Source organism: Ceratina calcarata, unplaced genomic scaffold, assembly GCF_001652005.2.
Source record: "Ceratina calcarata isolate Rehan_Ccalc_2016 unplaced genomic scaffold, ASM165200v1 scaffold293.2, whole genome shotgun sequence".
In the NCBI taxonomy this organism is placed as follows: Eukaryota; Metazoa; Arthropoda; class Insecta; order Hymenoptera; family Apidae; genus Ceratina; species Ceratina calcarata.
Window position 1 is genome coordinate 68,790 of NW_017151702.1, and position 21,272 is coordinate 90,061.

At 46.3% G+C, this 21,272-nt stretch overlaps 4 protein-coding genes across 5 annotated transcripts; 3 read left to right on the plus strand and 1 right to left on the minus strand.

Annotated features, from left to right (window-relative positions):
* Positions 1–443: 443 nt before the first annotated feature.
* Positions 444–4,630, plus strand: su(w[a]) (suppressor of white-apricot). 2 transcript variants are annotated; one of them, XM_018022722.2, is made up of 8 exons: positions 444–655; positions 1,464–1,633; positions 1,697–1,899; positions 1,966–2,188; positions 2,469–2,551; positions 2,631–2,798; positions 2,857–4,205; positions 4,271–4,630. In XM_018022722.2, the coding sequence occupies exons 1-8, from the start codon at positions 459–461 to the stop codon at positions 4,431–4,433; spliced, it is 2,556 nt and encodes an 851-aa protein (XP_017878211.1). In that variant the 5' UTR covers positions 444–458; the 3' UTR covers positions 4,434–4,630. The 2 variants fall into 2 exon arrangements, with proteins under 2 accessions (XP_017878211.1, XP_026668451.1); XM_026812650.1 differs by having other exon boundaries at positions 566–655; positions 748–1,633.
* Positions 4,631–6,230: 1,600 nt separating this feature from the next.
* On the plus strand, positions 6,231–8,580 carry Miox (Myo-inositol oxygenase). The gene is made up of 6 exons (XM_018022711.2): positions 6,231–6,341; positions 6,628–6,814; positions 6,937–7,145; positions 7,215–7,351; positions 7,550–7,780; positions 7,862–8,580. The coding sequence occupies exons 1-6, from the start codon at positions 6,324–6,326 to the stop codon at positions 7,968–7,970; spliced, it is 891 nt and encodes a 296-aa protein (XP_017878200.1). The 5' UTR covers positions 6,231–6,323; the 3' UTR covers positions 7,971–8,580.
* Positions 8,581–8,692: 112 nt separating this feature from the next.
* Positions 8,693–18,355, plus strand: mav (TGF-beta domain-containing family member maverick). Its single transcript, XM_018022719.2, has 3 exons — positions 8,693–11,985; positions 15,391–15,505; positions 16,940–18,355. Exons 1-3 carry the CDS (start codon positions 11,476–11,478, stop codon positions 17,752–17,754), a joined length of 1,440 nt encoding a protein of 479 aa, XP_017878208.1. The 5' UTR covers positions 8,693–11,475; the 3' UTR covers positions 17,755–18,355.
* A 329-nt stretch (positions 18,356–18,684) lies between these two features.
* Non1 (nucleolar GTP-binding protein 1) lies at positions 18,685–21,063 on the minus strand. Its single transcript, XM_018022714.2, has 4 exons — positions 20,866–21,063; positions 20,517–20,791; positions 19,953–20,433; positions 18,685–19,884 (listed from the first exon to the last, which is right to left on the minus strand). The coding sequence occupies exons 1-4, from the start codon at positions 20,911–20,913 to the stop codon at positions 18,766–18,768; spliced, it is 1,923 nt and encodes a 640-aa protein (XP_017878203.1). The 5' UTR covers positions 20,914–21,063; the 3' UTR covers positions 18,685–18,765.
* Positions 21,064–21,272: the final 209 nt, after the last annotated feature.

The following is a 21,272-nucleotide window of genomic DNA, read 5'->3' on the forward strand; positions in this document are numbered from 1 at the left end:
TAATCGTCTAAACATATTTTTTCAAAATCCAAAGAGCTCGTCTGCTCGAAAGAATATTTTGGCGTCATCTACTGTAGAGTGACCAAACCGAACAGCAGCTAAACACTCACACACCGAGAATGAGATATTCTTCAACACACATATTGTCCCCAATTGTTAATAATGATTCCAAAACATTATGTCCGAAGCAGAGGAATTCGCAGTTTCTTTAATTAATTATAGGAGAGAATTTGTGAAATTTTTCTGACTGCGTTTTCTTTATTGAAATCCTAGCTTCCTTCCACTACGAATTTTTTCTTCCAATATTCTGGTTGATAATAATAAGCATATTTGAAATATTTCAAGACCACGCGTATGCGCGTATGTATTATAATAAATTCACGTAGGGATCAAGGATCATGCGAGGATCGCTCCTCGGGGTCTCTATAAGCATCAGCAGTAGGGGCAGTAGGTGGAAAATGGCGACATCGAAAAGTCAGCGTTGGATGGTAGATTCCGGGATTCTACGTAAAAAAAATGGGGAAGAAGAGCCGCAGGAGCTGTTGGTGTTTGGCTATAGCTGCAAATTATTTCGCGATGATGACAAGGCGAAAATGATTGATCAGGGGAAACATTTGATACCATGGATGGGCGATAGCACGTTGAAGATAGACAGGTCCGTTTCTCTAACCTAGGCAAATCTTATCTCATCTAGGATATTAATAATTCTCGCATAAATGCACCCGAAAAACACGTTGTAACCTGTAGAAGAATAATGTCTGAGTCCGAAGCTAAGCACATAGGCAGCAGTTCGGAAAATGTCGAAGCGGGCTACAACATGGTTAACGTACGGATAAGCAATCTGGAGACTGTTTAAGGTTTCCGCAGGTGGTGCCGTGAAATAGGCGGTGTGGATGCGCGATATACCTATGTATCCGCGATCTACACGGCCGTAGAGCAGCGTGCTCTCATCACGTTCGTGTTCGTGGCTGAACGTCGCCAGCAGCAAGGTGAGACACAGCGTAGAGAGACAAACGGCAGCTGACGATTGTAGGCACTACAATCGTTCAGCATGGTATGTATTTTATTACCGGCATTAACGCGCAACGCGGTTCCTGTGCTTCTCCTTTGGATTCGTATATTTACGAGAGACCGATCGCGGATCTTTATTTCTCTTGCCCTAACATGTACAATTGTCATCTGAGTAAATTCGAACAACGCTACATAGCCCTCGCATTAAATTTCCATCTCGATTCGGATTATTGTTTGTAATCGTGAACTCGTACCGGCGCCGACGATCGAATAAAAGCTTAAAAGTATGTCACAAAGTGTTGTATAATCGTCTTCTATATTTCAGAGGAAGTTTGATTTTGACTCAAGCAGGTTTTGCTTCGTGACATAATTTTCAGATGCCGATAAAACGAGCAATGTCTCGAAAACGCGTGCCGTCTTCTACCTCTGATACGATTTATGTATGTGTATAGATACGATGGACGCGGTGCGCTGGGGGACCTGCGGATTTACGAACCGCCGACAGGCGGGTTCGATCAAAGAACCATCCTTACGGAGGACGAACTGAGAGTGGAGCAATTATGCGATGAGGAACGCTATCGGTCACTGTACAACAACGATGTGGAGGAATCCGTGTATCACGGTAAGTTCCTCGTGTCGACGCGCGATGCATCGAAAGGGAACGAAGTTTTCTTTACACTTTCAGAGGAGGAGATGAAAAGATTGCGTCAGGCTCTGGATTCGGAGAACGCGTACAGTCAAGTGGCGTACGACTACAATGAGGATGGGAATGCGGCGAAAGCTACCAGCGAGGACTCACAAAGTCCGAAGCGATCGGAAGGCTCCCAAGAAGAAGATCAGGCCTTTGTTCCACCTCCCGAATTAGAAATTCCGGAAGGAATTGCACTGGTTGGTACTTGCGATCGGATGAGAGAACGTGTGGATCGTGATCTCATTGATTTTCATCGATTTCAGCCGGAGACACAAAAATTGAATGCCATTATAACGAAAACAGCGCTGTTTATAAGTCGCCAAGGCGGCCAAATGGAGATACTGATTAAAGCGAAGCAGGCGAATAACCCTCAGTTTTCCTTCTTGTCGATAGACGGACGGCTTCATCAATATTACAGATTCGTATTGGACGCGATCAAGACTGGAAAATATAATCCAGAAAAGCCGCCTGAGAAGGAAGAATCCGGTACGCATATTTTGTTTAACTTAAAAAGAGAAAAGTGAAAAAAAAATATCTTACGGTAACATTGTCGTACGCGACAATGGTCTGCCGTGTTAAAAATAATTGAGAAGACTTAAAGCAGGATTTGTTTACCCACATCTACTTTGATTCTACTTAGTTTTTCCGTCCGTAAGTATTGCCACGTTACATTTGTTAACCGAAGCCAATCTCTGTGCAACATAGGAAGCATTAGTAAGCCTGTACATCCGGACCTCCTATTTACTTATATTCTTTTCAATGGTAGAACACGAAGAAGGATCGTCGGATCAAGACGATGAACCGTATCTTCATCCAAGCTTGGCATCGTCGCTGACCAAGATAGAAGCGGTACGTTCCACCAACCATTCGCGAATATATTGCGCGGACATCGAATTTAATCGTTAATAAATCTCGATTTTAATTCCAGGCACCCAGCATTCCGAGTATACAGTACAAACCATCAGCCGACTGCGCTTATTCGATGCTCGTGAACAAAATAACCGGAAAGCCGCCACCTTCGAAAGCACCGTTACCACATCCCGAAGCGATTCAACCGGCAACAACCACGGGATACTATCACCTCGCGCCAGGACAGGTAAACATTAGTATATACGATATGCGAGACTGAGTTTAAATAAATAATTTCACTCCAGGCTTACAGTCCCTATCCGAGCACGGTACCAACGGCGGGGACAGCGTCAGCAGTAGCCGCGCCTGTACAGTACTCTCACGGCCCGGTAATATACGGACAATTGCCAAACGGGCAGATGCAGCCACCTTTACATCTCGCCTCGGTGAATCTAATGCCCGTGAACGAAACCGTCGCGACGCAAGTCTCGATGATCGAGCAACCGTCGTTAGTGCCGTACGGTAACACGCCTCAGAAGCAGCTGAGCAGGCCTTCGTTCATCGTACCACCCGCGGACGTACAGATAATCATCGACAAGATGGCCAGCTACGTGGCGAAGAACGGTAGAGACTTCGAAGCTATTGTGAAAAACAAAGGAGACCCGAGGTTCAACTTCTTGGAGCTGTCGCACCAGTATCACGGCTATTACGCGCACAAGTTGACGATATACGAGGGCGCGGTGAATCCGAAGGTGTTGACAGAAGAAGAACTTCTGCAGAAACAGGAACCTCAGGAAGAGAAACAGAAGAAATTAGAAGAATTGCAGAAGAAGCAACAGAGGATGGAAGAAGTGCAGAAAAGAGTGAAGATGATACAAGCAAAGAAAAAATGTGAACCGAGGACGAGTCAAGGAACGACGAGTTCGGAAGGAGTCAGGCAAGTGACGACCGTGTCGTTCTCGATAAAGAAACCGAAGGACGGGGACACAGCAGTGATCGAGAAACGGAATGCCCTTCCGTTGGAGGAGAGCGACGACGAGATGGAAGAGAACAAGGATGGACACTCGAGGTCGGGTTCGCCGCAAAATTCGAGCGAGCACGGTTCGTTGACAGCTTCTGGAATCGTCGAGAAGGAGAACACGAGGAAGTTGAGGCACGAGGACAAAGAATTGGTGGATCTGACGGATGAGATTTTAGAAGATTGTCAGAAGGAGATCAGGCACAAGCAAGCTGAAGACAGGATCAAAGACAAACTAGTCGCGGCGGCGAGAGATAAACTGGCAGCCACTTCGAAAGAGAGACAGCTACAATTGGAGAGGAAGAAAAAGGCGGCCGTGTTTTTGAGTCAAATACAAAGTTCCAGCTTGTCGAGGTCTAATCCCTCCACGACTACCTCTGGGCACGGGAGGAAGGACGATTCGGACGAGGTTCAATCCCTTCCTTCGCCATCCGCCTCGCCGTCGTTAGACGATGCGAAAACTTCCTACGATTCGAGGACCAGCGGTGGAAATTCGCTGATGGACAGATTGAAGAGCGCGGATTTGACTGGGAAAAGATCTAGACCGCGATCGAGAAGTCCGAGCGGGAGCCGAAGTTACTCGGACAGGCAAAAGTATCATAAGAAACACAAAAAGAAGAAAAGTTCCCATAGAAGGTAACCGCCAGTTTCTCCGTCGTCCTAATCTTCCTTCTTCGTGCTATCTCATTTGTTGGTTGCAGCAATCATGAAAGTCGAAGCAGCTCACGATCGCGCAGATCGAAGAAGAGCAAGAAGTCGTCCTCGAGGCACAGGTCTCCGTCGCGAACGCCGTCCCGGAGGCACCAGCACAGCGCACGACGAAAGGGAAGCAACTCCTCCTATTCGGATTCGAGTTCGTCATGAAAAACCGCCCGCGAGACTCTTTAAACACATTGCTACGTGTCAAACTGTATATTATATACACGTAAACTAAGTGTATGCACGGCTGCGTACGCGCGCGACTGATCGAGGCGACGATAATTTAATACATACTTTTGTCCACGGAAGTGAAATGAAGAGTGTAAGATTAAAGAATAAACAGGAATTTTAACAAGATGGTACATGACCAGTGGCAACTTATTTCTCCTTTTCCTTGTTCCCATTTCCTTGTCCCTAACGTTTGAAAGCGTTACGATAAGAGGAAATGTACGGAGTGTCGCGATAACTTTTTCGAATTCAAAAATCCTAATCAATAGTTACATTAACATGTTTCTCGATAAATAAGTATTTACGAGAAATCTTGCTGTAATGAACATGAAAATATTTTGACATCCGACCGGAGTCGCAATCGATTGCGTAAGAGTAGATCGCGCGATTTTTTAAATGGGAAAAGTTGTTATCCAACTCGGTGAAGGAACGAAAAACACAGACGCGATTACGCGGCGCGATTCTCTTTGTAGGGTGGCTTCGTTATGTCATGTTACTCGAGTTTCCAGCGATTTATAGACGCGGATGGGAAAAGATCGAGCGTCAGTGCGTCGTTGCGCAATGTCAGAGGTCGTTGATTTAAAGCGTTACATGCACCGATCCTCAACACGAGAGAGCACAGCTTAAACGTGTCGACCAGCGATCTATTCGCGAGTTCTCACTCCTCTTTGACCCTTTAGGGGTTCCCTTGCACTCGACACAAATTGAGTCTCGTCTAAATAAGTAAGCGTCGATAAATGTCTCGTCTAAATAAGTAAGCCAGTAGCTGTTTGTCGGTGGCCAGCGGCATGAAAATAGCATCGATGCCTCATGCACTTAACACCGATCGAATATAAACTGCCCCGAGAGTTTATTCCTTTTTGCACCAAATCAATTGTCGGCTAATTGAGTTTAATAAATCGAGAACGCGTCGCTTGAACTACGCAGAAGGCGCGTGCGGCTCGACAGACACGAGACCGAGCAGACACCTGTTTCAGTCGCGCATTCGTGTCACTCCAGCTCCTCCTTAACGCGATGCATCAAAACCACTCTATTTTTTATAAGCACGATACCTTGACAGAATTTCATTATTTATTTAAAGTTTCTATGCGTAATACTAATTCCAGTCCCCTCCTGCATCTCCTCAGGAGTCTCGCGCGTGGCAAATTAAATTCCCCTCCTCGAAAACGTTTAATGTATCTCGGAATAGGCCAGCTTTTGATAGACGATGAACGAACGTACGTAATTTTTTACTGGCTCCATTCCCAGAATGGTCCCAAGAATTCATTTTCTTAAATCGGATAAAGAATGTCATTCATGAGACACACGCGATAGCTTTGTACGCTTCACTTTTGACGAGATCACATGCAATTATGTCTATTATTGCTTGCGCAATCGTTAACTCGAATCTCGAGACAGGCATTTATTTTTATGTGCTAAAACGTGACTTTCGACAACTGCGTTTGGCGATAAGGAGAGAAAGTGCAGACGAGGAATCATTGGAGTCGATCATTGATCATTGACAGAGCAAAACTTTCCGGACCTGGAAGACAGATAATTCGGCAAAGAGAAAGATAGAAGCACTGTGCGCTACTGGCAAAACGTTAAATTCCATGCACGACCTTCTTTTTTTAATCTCTTGCGCTGTTCTCTCGTCTGTTTAGAAATGTTCGCGAATGTGGTGGGACGAGATAACGTAGTATCGAACATTACACATGTGACCATTGATCAAGCTGAGGTCAAGGGTGAATTGCCTCAGATTTATAAGTTAACTCGATCGTATTGGACTAGTCAGTCAGTGTTGCATGCTGAATACCAGTCGGAACATACCGATACCCCGTAGGACAGATGTCGGCCAAAACACTCGTAAGTAGCAACGAGATCCCGAATTCGTTCTCTTCAAACCGAGCAATCCCTTTACTATTATTTCTGTCCCTTCGTCATTTACATATCGATTAAGCTGACCTAGGCTCGATCACATACCTGAAGATCAGTCGAAAAGCCGAAGAATTTCATGACAGAGAAAGTTAGATAGCAGAGAAAACGATTCTTGCAATTCATTCGTTTTGTATATATGTACCTCGACACCGAATTTTGAAACGTGCCAATGGTTGGCGTGTTCTAAGTAACAAGTATAATTGATTTCCGATAGGCACAGCCTCAAAGACAGGCTACCATTCTCGATCCTTCGGACAAGTACCGACCGGAGTCGGTGTACTCGGGTAAATCGGAGAGCCAGTTCCGGAACTATGCTGTGGATTCGGCAGATCCGGTGAAAGAGCGCGTACGAAAGACCTATCAAATGATGCACACTAATCAAACGGTAGAATTCGTCCGATGTGAGTACACGAATAATAAATCCTGTTCATCACAGAAGTACATTTTAATGAAAGATACCAGACTGATACACGAGAATAAGAGAAAGAACTGATTCTGCAGTGCCTATTTTCTTGAATTTCAGCCCGCATGAAAGAATGGCTGAGTTTCGACAAGTTCAAAATGGCAATAAAAGATGCTCTGACCAAGTTGAACGATCTGGTAGACGAGAGTGACCCGGACACCAGCTTACCGAACATCGTGCACGCTTTTCAGACCGCAGAATCTATCAGAAAAGACCACCCCGATCTAGACTGGTTTCATTTAACCGGACTGATTCACGACTTGGGCAAGGTAAATATTTCTTTTCCAGTTTTAAAAAGAAATACGGAAAAAAGAGGATCAGGAGCCGTTTTCTCTTAGATAATGGCGTTCTTCGGAGAACCACAGTGGGCAGTGGTAGGTGACACGTTCCCTGTCGGGTGCGCCTGGGCCGATTCAATTGTCTACCGAGAGAGCAGCTTCGATGACAATCCTGATGGCAAGGACTCCCGATACAAGTAAGCGAGACAAGAAAACTTGTACAGGTTTTCTCCAACGTAAGACCTTGTAACAGATCGGAAATCCCGTACATATTTTTCTAAGCATAAGACAGAAATCATTACACACTCTCTGACGTGTAAGATTTTCTAAGAGCTTCGCTTCATAAGATTTTCTAACGAACTGTCAATAATTCTCTATGTAACTTTGCTTCGTAGCACCAAGTACGGGATGTACAAGCCAAAGTGTGGCTTAGACAAGCTACTCATGTCCTGGGGCCACGACGAGTATCTATATCAAGTGATGGTGCACAATAAGACGAAACTACCGAAAGAAGCACTAGCTATGATCCGTTATCACTCGTTCTACCCTTGGCACGCGGGTGGCGACTACATGCACTTCTGCACCGCGGACGACGTTGAGATGTTGAAGTGGATCAACGAGTTTAAGTAAGTATTTATAAAAGAAATACGAAGTGTTAAAAGAGCAGAACGATGATAAAATAAAATTCAATTGATTTTGTGTTCCAGCAAATACGACCTGTACACGAAAAGCGGCGACGTGCCAGACATCGAAAAACTGTGGCCCTACTACGAAAAGCTGATAGAGAAGTACATGCCAGGCGAGCTGGAATGGTGAGGTCTCGCTTTCGCATGCAACGATTCAACAACTGATGATCTCGGCCACACCTGGCTACATCATCGAGCATCGATCAAAATCTTTTTCACGATCTGGGCTACAACAAAATGGACAACGACGTACTTATCTTCGCGCAGTGCTAGACGCTGATCGCGACTTATCTCCAGTCTGGAAAACGAGATTCGAATTGACAAGCGCGGAAGGAAAGCAGTTTGACGTTAGTCGATCGAGTAACGGGGAAAAACGATGGGTTGAAAATTTGACTCATCGTTAAAACCTGCACGCGATCTTCCAGAGTGGCAGAGCAGATAACGATCGACCTGGCCTTGTGGAATCGATTTCAGAGGAAGGAGGAAAACCGATGACGAATCAAACGATACCGCGCTGTCAATTAGGAACTTGTAAACTCCTTTACCCCTTAGTTTTCTCCACGCTTGACGCGTGCGTCCAGCCGATCGCTCGGACTTTCATTTGTTGGATCGAATGCCGTGCATTCGGAACGAATAAACGGAAGAACGAAGCATCGTCGCCGCGAGACTCTTCGAACACGTAATAACTTATGCAATCTTTGCCACTAGTCTTCGTTTATGAATAAAGAATTTTTATCGTACGTTCATTCTTTCGTTACGAAATGGGGTAACAGTGCCGATACTTTTATCGCAGGAAAACTGCAATCGACTCTTGTCAATGACAGATCTGTTAGGGTGACGGGAAGAGGGTGGAAGGAAACGGAAGAGGGCAAATTCCTTATGCAGCCGACGCGCAAAAGGTGCCACGGGAAGCTCTATAAATCAAGGGTATGCGTGGTTTCGCGGTTAATCGAAAACGCGCCTCGACTTTCGAGAAGACCCATCGTGGACCGTGAAACGTAACTCGTCTTCCATTCGTTCCCACGTGATCAGCAACGTATGAACGATCGAACGCGAAACTCCCGTCGGACGATCCATAGAAACGGGAAGACGCGCGATCCATTTGTTGGAAAATATCTATCGTAATTAGGCGTGTGTCTATTGCTCGGCGCGATCGGCTCTCGAGTTCGTTGGACGCGAACGGGAAACACTGGTGTGGGGCTTCTTTATTTTTAGCGCGATTCATCGGCATTCTCCGGGAGATATTCGAGCGGAGGCGGACACCGTCTTCGATGACGCCGCCGATGACGACGGTTTTTTCGAACGGGATGACAACGCCTGCCCGGCTTCGTAATCAGAAATCACCGATTCGATTTGAACCGGTTTCACGAACCGATACGGTACTACCGCGAACTGGACCGGCCTCCAGGATTTTCCAAGACTCTTTTTACAACCAGTTCCTCCCAGTAAATTATAATCATATGAATCATAGTCGCAATAAATGATTTATACATAGAAATTGCATACAGTTATGATTCTTGACAGTAGATCAGATTTCTGTTTATCTTTCGATGAATTTGGAGGTCTGCAGATTTGATCCCGTGAAGATTCGTCGAAAAATCGTGGGAGAACGCCGCGAGCGTAGGTTGCCGCATCGAAGAAACGACTCCGTTCGCGAAATTGGCTTAGTCATCGAGATATTACAGAATATTACGGGATATTAACGGGAACGAGCGGCAACCCACCGCTTTTCGTGGAGAATGACAGGCACGAGGGGCGAGCACAGTCCCCCAGCATACAACATACGTGCGACACACTAAATACTCATGAATCATTCCTCTACCTTGCGAGCCGAGCCGATCACTGCTTCCAAGAAAGCTACGCAACGTAATACCCAGGCCTAGAAACGAAGAGGCACACCTACTAGAAACTTTACAACGTTTCATCCCATTCCAAATTTAATCCGTCGATGTACGGGAAGAATTCCGAGATAATGTCGATATAATTTTTCGACTCGCGCGGTGTCTTTGGTTTAAGATTTCTCATTCGTCTTTGCCATGTCAATTAGACGCTGGTCGAAAGGATTCTTGGGAGGATTAATATTTGAAGTGCTCAGATAGCGAGGGCATTCTCCCTTGCGTCACGCGAACCGTTCCGGCTAATTCATTCCCCAGGTGAATCGATTCCACGAAATCGAGCAGGTCTTACTCAGGAGGGTAGTTCCCAGTGTAACCAACCGATTAACGGATCGGATCTTTCGAAAACCGACCGAATATACATATATCGCGTGTTTCGTAGCGACTTTTGACCTCGCGCGATTACTACAATCGCTCTCGGCTCCGTCTCTTGATTTCCTCCTCGTTCCATTTAGCGGTTCTTCCGGTGATAACGAGGCACCATCTATTTGTAAGCGCCGCCGGAAAGTAAAAATTCAACCTTTCTACTTTTACCATAACCGAGATAGTTCGTCCGTTTCCGCGTCCCAAACCAGTTCGCTTCGTTCGAGTCATGATTTCTGACCGATTCAGGCGATATCACTTAGTCGGACGTCATTTATACCGTAATATGAATGTCCGGCGTCAAAACATTTTATTTCCCTTCCCCTCCACGATTTTCGAAGATTTATTATAAAAAAAAACTTGGAGAAAACACGGATTACATGAACCCCGATAAGATTATCTAATGGCTCTGGTAACAGAGGTTTGCACAAGCTTGCGCTACACGAAATCGAGGATCGTCACAGTTCTGCAACTTACGATCTCTAATCCGGACCGGTTCTACCTATAGTAGGTATAAACCGCACGGTTATGCATCGCAGCGAGTACAGTAACAATGAGCGCGGGAGGAGTGCGGCGGGGAAGAGTAATATACATACATATACGAGACGGTTGGCGCGCGCCGCCACGGTATTCAACGTTCGACGGTCTAGAGCCGAGCAAGAAGCTCGGAGCACGACAGTCGATGCGCGACGTCCGAACGGACTGGGGCTGGATTTTGTTCGACGAAATCTCGCGCGTGATAGAGAGAGAGGAGAAGGAGAGAAGGGAATCGAACAGAAACACGCGTACACCAGTTCCCGGTTGAGGATCGTAAATGCTTGATCCGTTCGCGTTTTAAGATGACAGCCTCGGCATCGTCTTCCTTTCTCTCCTGCCGATCACCGTTCCCAATCGGTACTATCTCGTCGACGCGGGCCACGTCGACGACTCCGGCGAAGTCGTCGTCCTCGTGGCTGTGGGTGCTCTCGTCTCAGTCGCCGTTGCCGTCACGCAGGAAGAAGAAAAACGGCTGGACGATCTATTGCGATGGTCACCGTTTCACGTTGAGCGTAACAGGTCGAATTCGATAAAGGAATTCGATAAACAGTGCAAACGAATTTGTGCCGTTCGAACTCGAGGGTACCGGCGGTGTTTCGCCGATCGAAAGGGTGAAGAAGTTAAACCTGCGAGAGTGAAGGGAAAGGATACACGGGCAAGTAGAAGGAGGTGGAGGAAGAGGAGAAGTAGGAGGAGACTCGAGAAGCGAGGTAAAGGGAATTAGATATATAGTAGAGCGAAGCAAGCTGGGAGCAAGGGAGCACGGTAGCGAGACCAAGAGGTGCTCCCCAGGCCGGAGGTGTCCCGGTGGATATCGGGTTCGAACTCAGAACTCTGGCTATGGGAAAGCTGGCAACGACTGGTCGACTCGTGACCCGTGACTACGAGCAACAGCAGGACGCGACATCGGCCCGGTTGCATCGCGGTCTCGTACGGCCGGAAGTTGAGGCTGCGAGAGGAACGGGTTCGATCGTAGGGAGAGACCGGTGGTACACCGAGGACCGTCGAGCGTTTCGAGGATCCTGCAGAGGTGGACGCGGCGGATCTTCCACGGTTGCCGGAAACGGACAACTTTCTCTTCTATTTGGAATAGCGACGATCGTTGCGGTTGCGGCCGTGCCGATGCTCGAGCGGGATACGTCGAATCGTCCGCTCTCTCTGACCGGTCCCCAGCACGGCCTCGACCGGCCGACCGGTCTCGAGGACGTCTACGAGGACGGTTTCGAGGACGCTTTCCAAGAAGAGGATCGACCGGCGACGAGAACCGTCCTCGACGAGACGGAGCTGGATATCATCAGACGCAGCATAGCGCGAGGTCTCGGCCTCGAGAGGATGCCAGACCCTTCCAAGGTGAGTCCTCTCTTCTCCCTTTTCTACTTCTCGCGCGTTCTTAAAGCGGGAGCACCGTCGAGCTTCCGAGATTCTATACGGCACCGTGAGAAATTTCAGGACGAGATAGTCATTTTGTTTTATCAAAGGAAGATCGTAATGATGATGATGACAGTCGGGAGGGGTAATGAAAGAAAAAAGTGGGGGACCAAAAAAAGAAGACCGTTTCGCCGCATTAGGTTCTCTCTCGCAAACGACGAATACGTTTTTATACGAGGAACGTCGACGTGAGAGAAAGTGGTGAACGAGGAATGGGCTGCAATTAGAGTACAAGTTTCGGTGAACGAAGGAGCTGGCGGCAGCGTGGAAAACGTGGAAAGAATAGGAAAGAAGACGTGGGTGGTCCACGTTGCTCCACTTTCGCTAACGCATGCAGGAGCACGTGCGCGTTTCAACGTAGTATGCAGAACCGGCTATCCACGTGCGTACCGGGAGAATGCCACAACTGTTCGCCATGCTCTCTTTTCTTCTCGTTTTCCATTTTCCCTTCCCCCTGTACGTGAGACATCGAAGGAGACTCCCACTACCGCGAGACCGAATTCCTAGCTGGATAAGCGACCGTCTCGTTGATCCAATGATATATAGCCGATACAACAAGGAAAACCGTTTACTCATAGATTTGAATCTAAAGAATGCGATAGTTTGTTTAAACTCGAGTTTTCCTTGTTGATGCATTGCCTGAATCACAACGGGGATTCTGTCGCTGTCGACCATACATTATCCTTTAACAGAAGATCGATCTTCTGCGAGGATTCCTCATCTGGCGGATACTCGAGACACCGGAAAAAAAAAGTTAATCCGTGACTCGCGTGAACAGCTGACGGATCCGGAATCGAGCAGGTGTATGATCGTCCGGTCTAAATTCGGAGCGTTACGCAAACGGTCGATCATCCGGAAATTCTCAAAGCGATCGGGTGAAATCGAAACCTGGCCCCGAGCGAGGGAATCCCGATTGGAATGCGCGAGCGAGATTCGATCGATGACGATAACGGAACGAACGAACGACGAAGCGGTGGCTTGGGCCGGTCTCGTTCCGGATCTCCGCGAAAGAAACACCTGTTGTCGCGAGACCACTATGGCCGGCACCGTCGTCGTCGCGTCGCAATTGTCGCCGTTACGTACGCTTACATACATGTGTACCTTTCATGCGATAACGATTCCCGTCTCTGCTCGAGGACATCCTCGCAGAGAAACGTGAGAACACGCCCGCCGCGACGAGTCAAAAGCGAATAAATACATCTCGCACTCGCGCATATTTCGTCCCACAGTAAATGAAGACAGACGGGACAATAGCTAAGCGTTGTAAAGGAATAGAAAAAAATATGAATTAGAAAATCGGAAAAATACGTTCGTGCTTCACGAGGATGCTCGCGCTTATTCCCACAAGACTTTCGACGTTCGTTTTAGTCCCTCGGCGTAGTTCTGATACCGTGAAAGGAGATGTGACCAGCCGGTGCTGCGAGCACGCACACCATTTCTCCTCTTTTACCTCGTTCAACGATCCGCGGGCACTCCACGCATACCTATCCGTCGTTGGCATGATTTTTAACAAGACCAGACAGGTCGAGTTGAATCGTGACGAGACGCGAAGGCGAGACCAGACGAGAAAAGAAGAAGAACGTTCTCTAACGAGAGTCATTACTTTAGCTACGTTAATGATATCTACAGAAATTGGGTCTCGGAGATGTGAAATCATTTTGTCATTAGATGACGTGAAGAGATAGCGCTGGATAGGATCCCGAGCTCATGATCAAAATAATTACGAACGTGTAACGAGCTTGCAGTTCTGTGTCGCATAGAGAGAGGCATTGGAGGATCTGTAATTTATTCCATTTGGAAAGCTTGGAAAACGGGACGTTGCGAAACGTCCAGCTATGCGTACGGCTCTTCATTTTTCATCTTCGCAGCCGCCTTTCGCCTACGTCATTAATCGAGAGACCCGACGAGATTCGTTATTGTTATGGTTGATAAGGGGAAAGCGATCGATGAGGCGAATGGCGACGTGGGACGGTGAAGCGAAATCGAGACGAAATGATGCCGCAGGTTTCGTCCCTCCTCTCTTTTTCTTGGCAGAGGGGCGAGGGTTACGCGAAGAATGCGGCTCGACTCGTCGATACACCTTGTAGTGTACGACTCGCGGCTTGCGAAAGATCTTTCTTCAGCGTGGGAGGCAAGCAAGCGCGTACATGCTCTCGCGCGGACTGATTCAAGGTCGGCCGGATTGGACTGCCCTCGATAAGATCGAAAAGTTCCCAGAATAATACATATATACATATATATATCCTTTCATCGATTAATAGAAAATGTTAGTTTCGGGTTTTGTGAATCGTTGATCGATCGAAGTCGACCCCCAACGAGGACGAGGTGAAGGAGCCTCGACGAACGTGACACCGATGACCGCCGCTGACCGACCTTTCGTACGAGTCAAGCGGTCGTAGAGGAGTTGACTCGTTGCTCGGGGGTCGGCAAACGACGACGTCTCGTGTGTGTCTCGATCAGCCACGAGCGAATTAATTTATGATTCCTCTTTCGAATGTTTCAAGTTCGAGGGAATACGCGACGAAACGAGATACCCCGTCCGTCTCGACAAACCGGAACTCGAATCAGCCAACTAATAAGCGGCTTTAACCCCTTCACGCCTACCCATGCATACGTTAAAATGACAATTATGTCTTTCATTCATCTCTGTTGCATCTCAACAGTTCAAGAAAAACTTGATGTGCATGAAACCTAAAGATTATTTCTGAAGAGCCCAGACTTCACTTTTTTAAACTGATGTCGAGAATGGTCTATTCTATTAACGTGCAAGAGCATTGGCAAAGAAGAACGGTTTTGGATTTCGAACAAGAGACGCTTAATTTCTGCAACGGAGTTTGCTTAACTCCGTCTGAAAATTTCTGGTTTACGGTCGTGAAGGGGTTAAACAGATCAGGCAGTTAGTTAAACGGCAGCGCGGAGGCGTCCAGTCTGTCTGATCTGACATGACACGCTGACTCATCCCGAGCGACGCAATTCCCTGTTCCTTTGATGCTACGTCTCCGTTGGAACCGCGAGAGTCCAGGCTCAGTGAGTCGCTACATTTTACCGGAAGCCGGAAGCGCGTCTAGGGTGTCTGGGCTTTCTCACAAAAGGAGTAGGCGAAGGGTTTGTCGAGTGTGAACTCGAAAATCGCGAGAGGCCCGAAGGGAGTCGAAAGAAAGGCGTGTGACGAACGTTTCAGGGAGCTCGTTGAACCGCGACTCAATTGCGGATAATTGCTACGCTCTCGAAACAAGCAATTATAAATCTCTCTTAATAAATCGTTGAACCACTTGTTCGAATCTGATTGATGTACGCGAATCTATGGGACTCTGTGATTTGTTTCAGGCAAATATCAGTCAAGCCGAGTACGAGAGAGCGCACAGAGAGTACCTGATGAGAATACAGCACAACGAGCAAACTTTCGGAACGAAGAAAAACCTACACGTGTTTCCCGCAACAGGTAATTTCTATTAGATACGAAAATTTCGCTTCCTCGTTTTGCTATCGGAAATCGCGGCCGTCTTCGGCGAAACGAAATTTCGTACAGACTTCCTGAAAAAATATACATGCGCTCGCTATAATTACTACTCGTGTAAACATCTAGCCCTCGAGTTTCCGCCAGCCGCGGTTAACACTGCGGCCGACAACTTTGCCACGCGTCTATAATCGATGAAAAGAGTCAAAGAAAGAAACGAACCCTGGCAACAGATTTTTCACCACGCACAACGTATAAACTAATCGTTCTCTAAATAGTTTTTGGACAGAGGTACGATCGCTCACTCTGATCCTCTCGCTTATTCGAGATTCGCGTTATTATGAAATAGAAATTCCGGTCGATGGAATGCGGAGTAACGAGTTCCTGAATGCAATAAGGACAAATCGCCGGGGGAGCATCGCGACTATGTTTCTTTCGCGAGCATCGTGTCAAGTTCTCGCGGATTTCTTATTTTCCGCGGCTCGTAAATATCCGTGGTAAATCGACGACCGCCTCGAACGGTAATCCAGTGAAATGAGAAATATTTAAATAAAACGCGTCGGCGTCGAATTCCCGTTCAATGACGCGTCGCATACCTTGCACATCTTGAAATACGCAGGTATACCGAAATACCGCGAATGCCCCAGGAATTCGAGTTTACAATCGATTAAACAACAAATAAAATGTCCGAAATAAACGCGCGATAGAATTCTCGTGTCAGCTGAAAATAGTGTACATCGAATCATTCATTACGCATGGTGTATAGATAATGTATAGTAATGTAAATGGTTCGGAAAGGCGGACAACCAGAACAGCGATAACGTACGAATCTGTGAGCTGGATATCGTTACCCAGCTAAGAGTATCGAGATAACTCAACATGTTTCTTCGTAGTTTTACGATTACTCTCGACAGATTTATTTTATTTTCTCGGACGCCGCCGGGCAACAAGAGCCTCCTATTACACGATGTTTTACGACCGCTACCACACGAAACTGAAACGCGACGCAACGCTAATTCTCCAGGGTGTTCCCCTGCCACGTTTTCGATTACAAAACGGCCACCGACCGACAGGACAGGGAACTTACCTCGTTATACGATTGCTTTGAACGTTATCGCGTTCCCGAAAAATTTATGCTATAAACAGATTCGTGTGGAGACGATCTTCAAAGGCACGGTTCGCATTCCAACATCGCGTGTGTACACTTATTAACGAATTGCCCCGGAATTTGATAATTCGTCTAATTAGCTAATAAAAATGGAACGGACGACCGTAGTTCACTAACCGGATACGCGTTCTCGCGTTCACATGGAAAATGTTTGTTCCTTTGCGTACCGACGATTTCCAGTAAAAAGGAAAAAGATTTTCAAGGCTCTCCAGTTTACGTAACTGACTGCGAATCGTTCTCGATTGTTTCAGCGTATCCTGGAAACGGATCCAGTTGGCTGACCGACATAGCGAATAAATATTCATCCGAACGTCACCGATTGTTCTTCCCCGTGGAAATCCCTGAGGAAGATTACAACGCGGACGTGGATCACGCGACGTTACGTTTGTTGCTTCACGGACCGAACCACTACACCGAGCGTTCTGATCTGGACCTTCTGCTATACCTGAGAACGTCCTCGGGTAGGCGATTGATCACGAGGAAACGAATCGAGCTACAGGATTCACGGATCTCGAGATGGCTCGAACTGGACGCGACTCTGGCAGCTTCCTCCTGGATCGTATTCCCTTTTCGCGAGAATCTAGGCTTGGAACTAGAATTTCTAATAGACGACGAACTGGTGCAATGCACCTTCTCATCGCCCGCCCTGAACGTGTTCACCACTTCTCGAATTCGACGCAGGACGAGGCGTTCCACTCCCGAAGAGTTGATGTCTCTGCACAAAGGTCGGAGGACGAAATGCAAAGGGGAGAGTAAAAAATGCTGCAGGCACGAGCTGACGGTCATGTTCAAGGAGCTCAAGGGTTTCGAGTTCATCGTTTATCCGAAAACTTTTGACGCTGGCTACTGCAAGGGCAGGTGCCCGCCGAGATACAATCCGGCGCATCATCACGCTCTTCTACAGAGCTTACTCTGGAAAGAGGATAGGAAGAAGGTGCCCAAGCCGTGCTGCGCGCCGAGCAAGCTCGACCAACTGATGATCGTTTACTTCGACGAGAACGATTCCACTCAGTTGAAAGTTTCGTTTTGGAAAAACATTCAAGTGATCGAGTGCGCTTGTTCCTGAACGTCCTCTTTACGGACTTTCGATGAATTTCATAGTCACAGACGACTCACCAAAGAATCGTCCGAATAACATTTCGGTAGCGTCTCCGATAATGTATGCGTGTGTATGTAAATATGTATAACGTATGTATATTGTGTTGAAGTATCGCGCGATCTTTCCTTTAGCGTATTCGTTTTCTCGAACGATGTATAATTTGACTTCTCGACACCGTCGATCAACGACTCGAAAGCTGAAGAAGCTTTCGCACTGACTGTGATACTAAAAGATATTTAACGTCGTTTCGGTAGATGTATGGTATTTCGTATTTTAATTAAACGCGTTCTTTTCTATTTCTACCCGTTCCCTTCCTATCTTACTCTCATCGTTATTTCGAACTTCGCGTACACACGAAATCTGATGGAAGACGTCTCAATTTTTCACCTTATAAAAGTAGTTTCGAAACCAAGCAACAAATTCTATGCACAATAAATCTGTCAATAAAATATCAAACTGTATGCGTGTAGCGTTAAAAAACGAATCGAATTCGGACCCCTGTAGCCTCGCGTTGCATGTACTCTGATCGATCATCGATCATGTAAAATAAAACTTAATTCGTTATTTATATGGAAATTCTGTTTTCTTCGATCATAGAAACATGCGAATTGCTCGTCACATATGCATTTACATATTGCACAATGCAATGAATTTCATATCGTATGAAACGCAAAGGAACGAGGAGCATACGAATGGGCAAACTTGTGTGTATTACCGGGGTTATCACTGTACGACAGCAATAAACTTTCGCTGAACGCGTCGTTGTCGCTTACCCTGTACGAGGCCGAAGGTTATTCCGTTGACCGAATTATGCAATACGGTACGATTCATTCATGTATCGTTATCTACAGACGAACCAATTGGATACGCAGACACACACACACGTTCAGGGAAAAGTACGAGGTAATGATTTCGATTTATTCGCCCACAGAAGAATAAAAGAACGAATAATATATATATAATAATCAGAAAATACCATTATCTCCTGTCCGTTTTGCCGACGCCTCGTTTGCCGGAGAACAAATGCTTCGGCATCTTCGTACCGATGAACCGATCCGCTTCTCCCTTCAAACCCTTCTTCGCGATCTTCTTCTTCAAAGCTTTGTGCGCGATGTTCTTTAATTTGGTCTTCATTATCGGATCCTTCACTCCCATCTCGTCGCGCGCCGGTCTTGAACTGCTGCGAGCAACCGATCTCGATTCCGACTGCATACGAGGACGCTTTCTAGCAGGCTGTGACAAGGACCTCGACCTTCCCCTGGTTTTCGTGAAATGCGCGTTTTCCGTGTCTTCCATATCGAGGCCTAAGTCTTCCATCTGTTCTTTCAACTTCGACACGGATCTATCACGAAGCTTGGCCGCCGTCGTACGCGGCATTACGGGCTTCGTGGAGGCTTTCTGTATGCGAGCCTCGTCCTTCATTATAGCTTTCTTATCTCGAATTTGTTTAGCCATTTGCACGATATCGCGCATAGTATCGGACAATTGCGCTACTTTGTAGTCGTACATTCCTGCCTCTTCGCGTAGATGTTCCTCTCTTTCCAATTCATTTAACTTATCGAATATCTCTGGATCGATGTAATCCGCGACATTGTGTCCCTCCCAAATTTCTGGAATGACGTCGAACTTCTGATCGCCTTCTATATCGTAGTTCTTCTTCAAATCGAGAACGTAGTCGTCTCCCATTTCTTCTTCTATTTCTCTTTCCAGTTTTCGTTTCGCCTTCGCTCGTTCTTCCATGCTCTGCTTCTTCTTTAAAACGCTTTCAGGGATGCAAGGCGCGCGGATTTTGTTATCCCTCGGTACAGGTTGCGCAACGTGCAGACGATTCAAGAGTCCCTCTACCTTCTTCGTTCTTATCTTCTGATCCACGCGAAACGCTAACAATCGTTCGCAAGTTTGTATCTTGACGTCCATAACTCCAACGTCTGTCATCGTACTCATTTCCATCAGGGGAATCTCCTTGTCTTCCAGTGATTTCAAGAGCTGTTGCTTCTCCGCCGGGAGTTCTTCGAAACGTAGTACATCTACCTTGTTCAGGACGACTGTCAGGGGCTTGTTCGCAAACAACGGTTTGATCGATTCAAACAGTTTCACCTGAGAAATACAAGAGAATTAGTATCTTCACGCTTCTATTATATCGATTTTTTAAGTTGTTAACGTACTTGATCTTCTAAATTGTGACCGCACTGTTCCGATATGTCACAAAAGTAAAGTACAGCTGCTCGTAAATGCGCGAGTGCAGTTATCGCCTGCATTTCGATCACGTTCCTTTCCTCCAGCGGATGATCCAAAATTCCTGGTGTGTCGATTACTTGCCACCTCAGATACTTGTAATCCGTGTGACCGACGTACAACGATTTCGTTGTGAACGCGTATGGCTGGACTTCGACGTCGGCGCGGGTGATTTTATTTATAAAACTACTTTTGCCGACGTTCGGGAAGCCGCAGATTATTATAGTTCGCGTGTAAGGATCTATGCTCGGTAAACGAGCCAAGTGCTGGCGAACTTGTTCCAGATACGCCAAGTTCGCGGCCTGCCTCTTCATAATCGTTGCCATACGACCCAACGCTGCTTTCTTCAATTGCTTACACCGATACAAAGAATCACCGTATTTCATCAATCTAACGTAATCCTTCGCGACACTGTAACAATTAAACGAAGGTTAGTCGATAGACAAAGATACTCGATAGACAAGTTTATCTTCTGTCGATTTGTATATACATACTTGTCTATCAAATTCCTAGCTATGTTTATTTGACCAAGAGCCAACTTGTAATGGTCCTTGTCGTATAACACATTCATTAGATCGGCATAAAATGGATGGACGTCATCTAACTTTGGAAATTCTTGAATAATTTGAGACAACCGATCGTGAAAGCTCTGCTGTGTGAATTTTACTTTGCGTATATAAAACGCGCGTATTCTTGTGATTTTATAATTTTTATGTACCACCGTCGGAGTCTTACGTTGGGTTTTTGATAAGATTATATCGATGAAGTCCTAAACGAGAAACAGGAGTTTGTTAAATGAAACGAATCAATTAAATTAAATAGTAAATAGGGGAAGTATATAACCTTTGCAGTCGGAACGACCGCGATTTTCTTGAAGTTGTACAAACTCATCGTGGCCGCTAAATAGCAAGCACGTGGAAACTATATGAAACTCACGAATGTTGCACGTTCGATGATACGTTCAATTTAGAACGTAATAAAACGAATTCAAATGACACATGTAACAAAAGCACATGGTCCTAGTGATGGGCACCATCGACTAAAAACTATCGATTTAGTCGATAGTAGCCAACGATACTTTTAGTCGGCTAAATATCGACTACATTGAACCAACTTCAGGCGGCTGCTTGAATTATCGATAAACTGCAATCTATAGTTCGACGGTCCAAGTTCAGACGACTAAATTCTAATCGCACATCAGTTATTAAGTAATAAACAATGATCATTGCTTTGTATACAAAGCATAATAG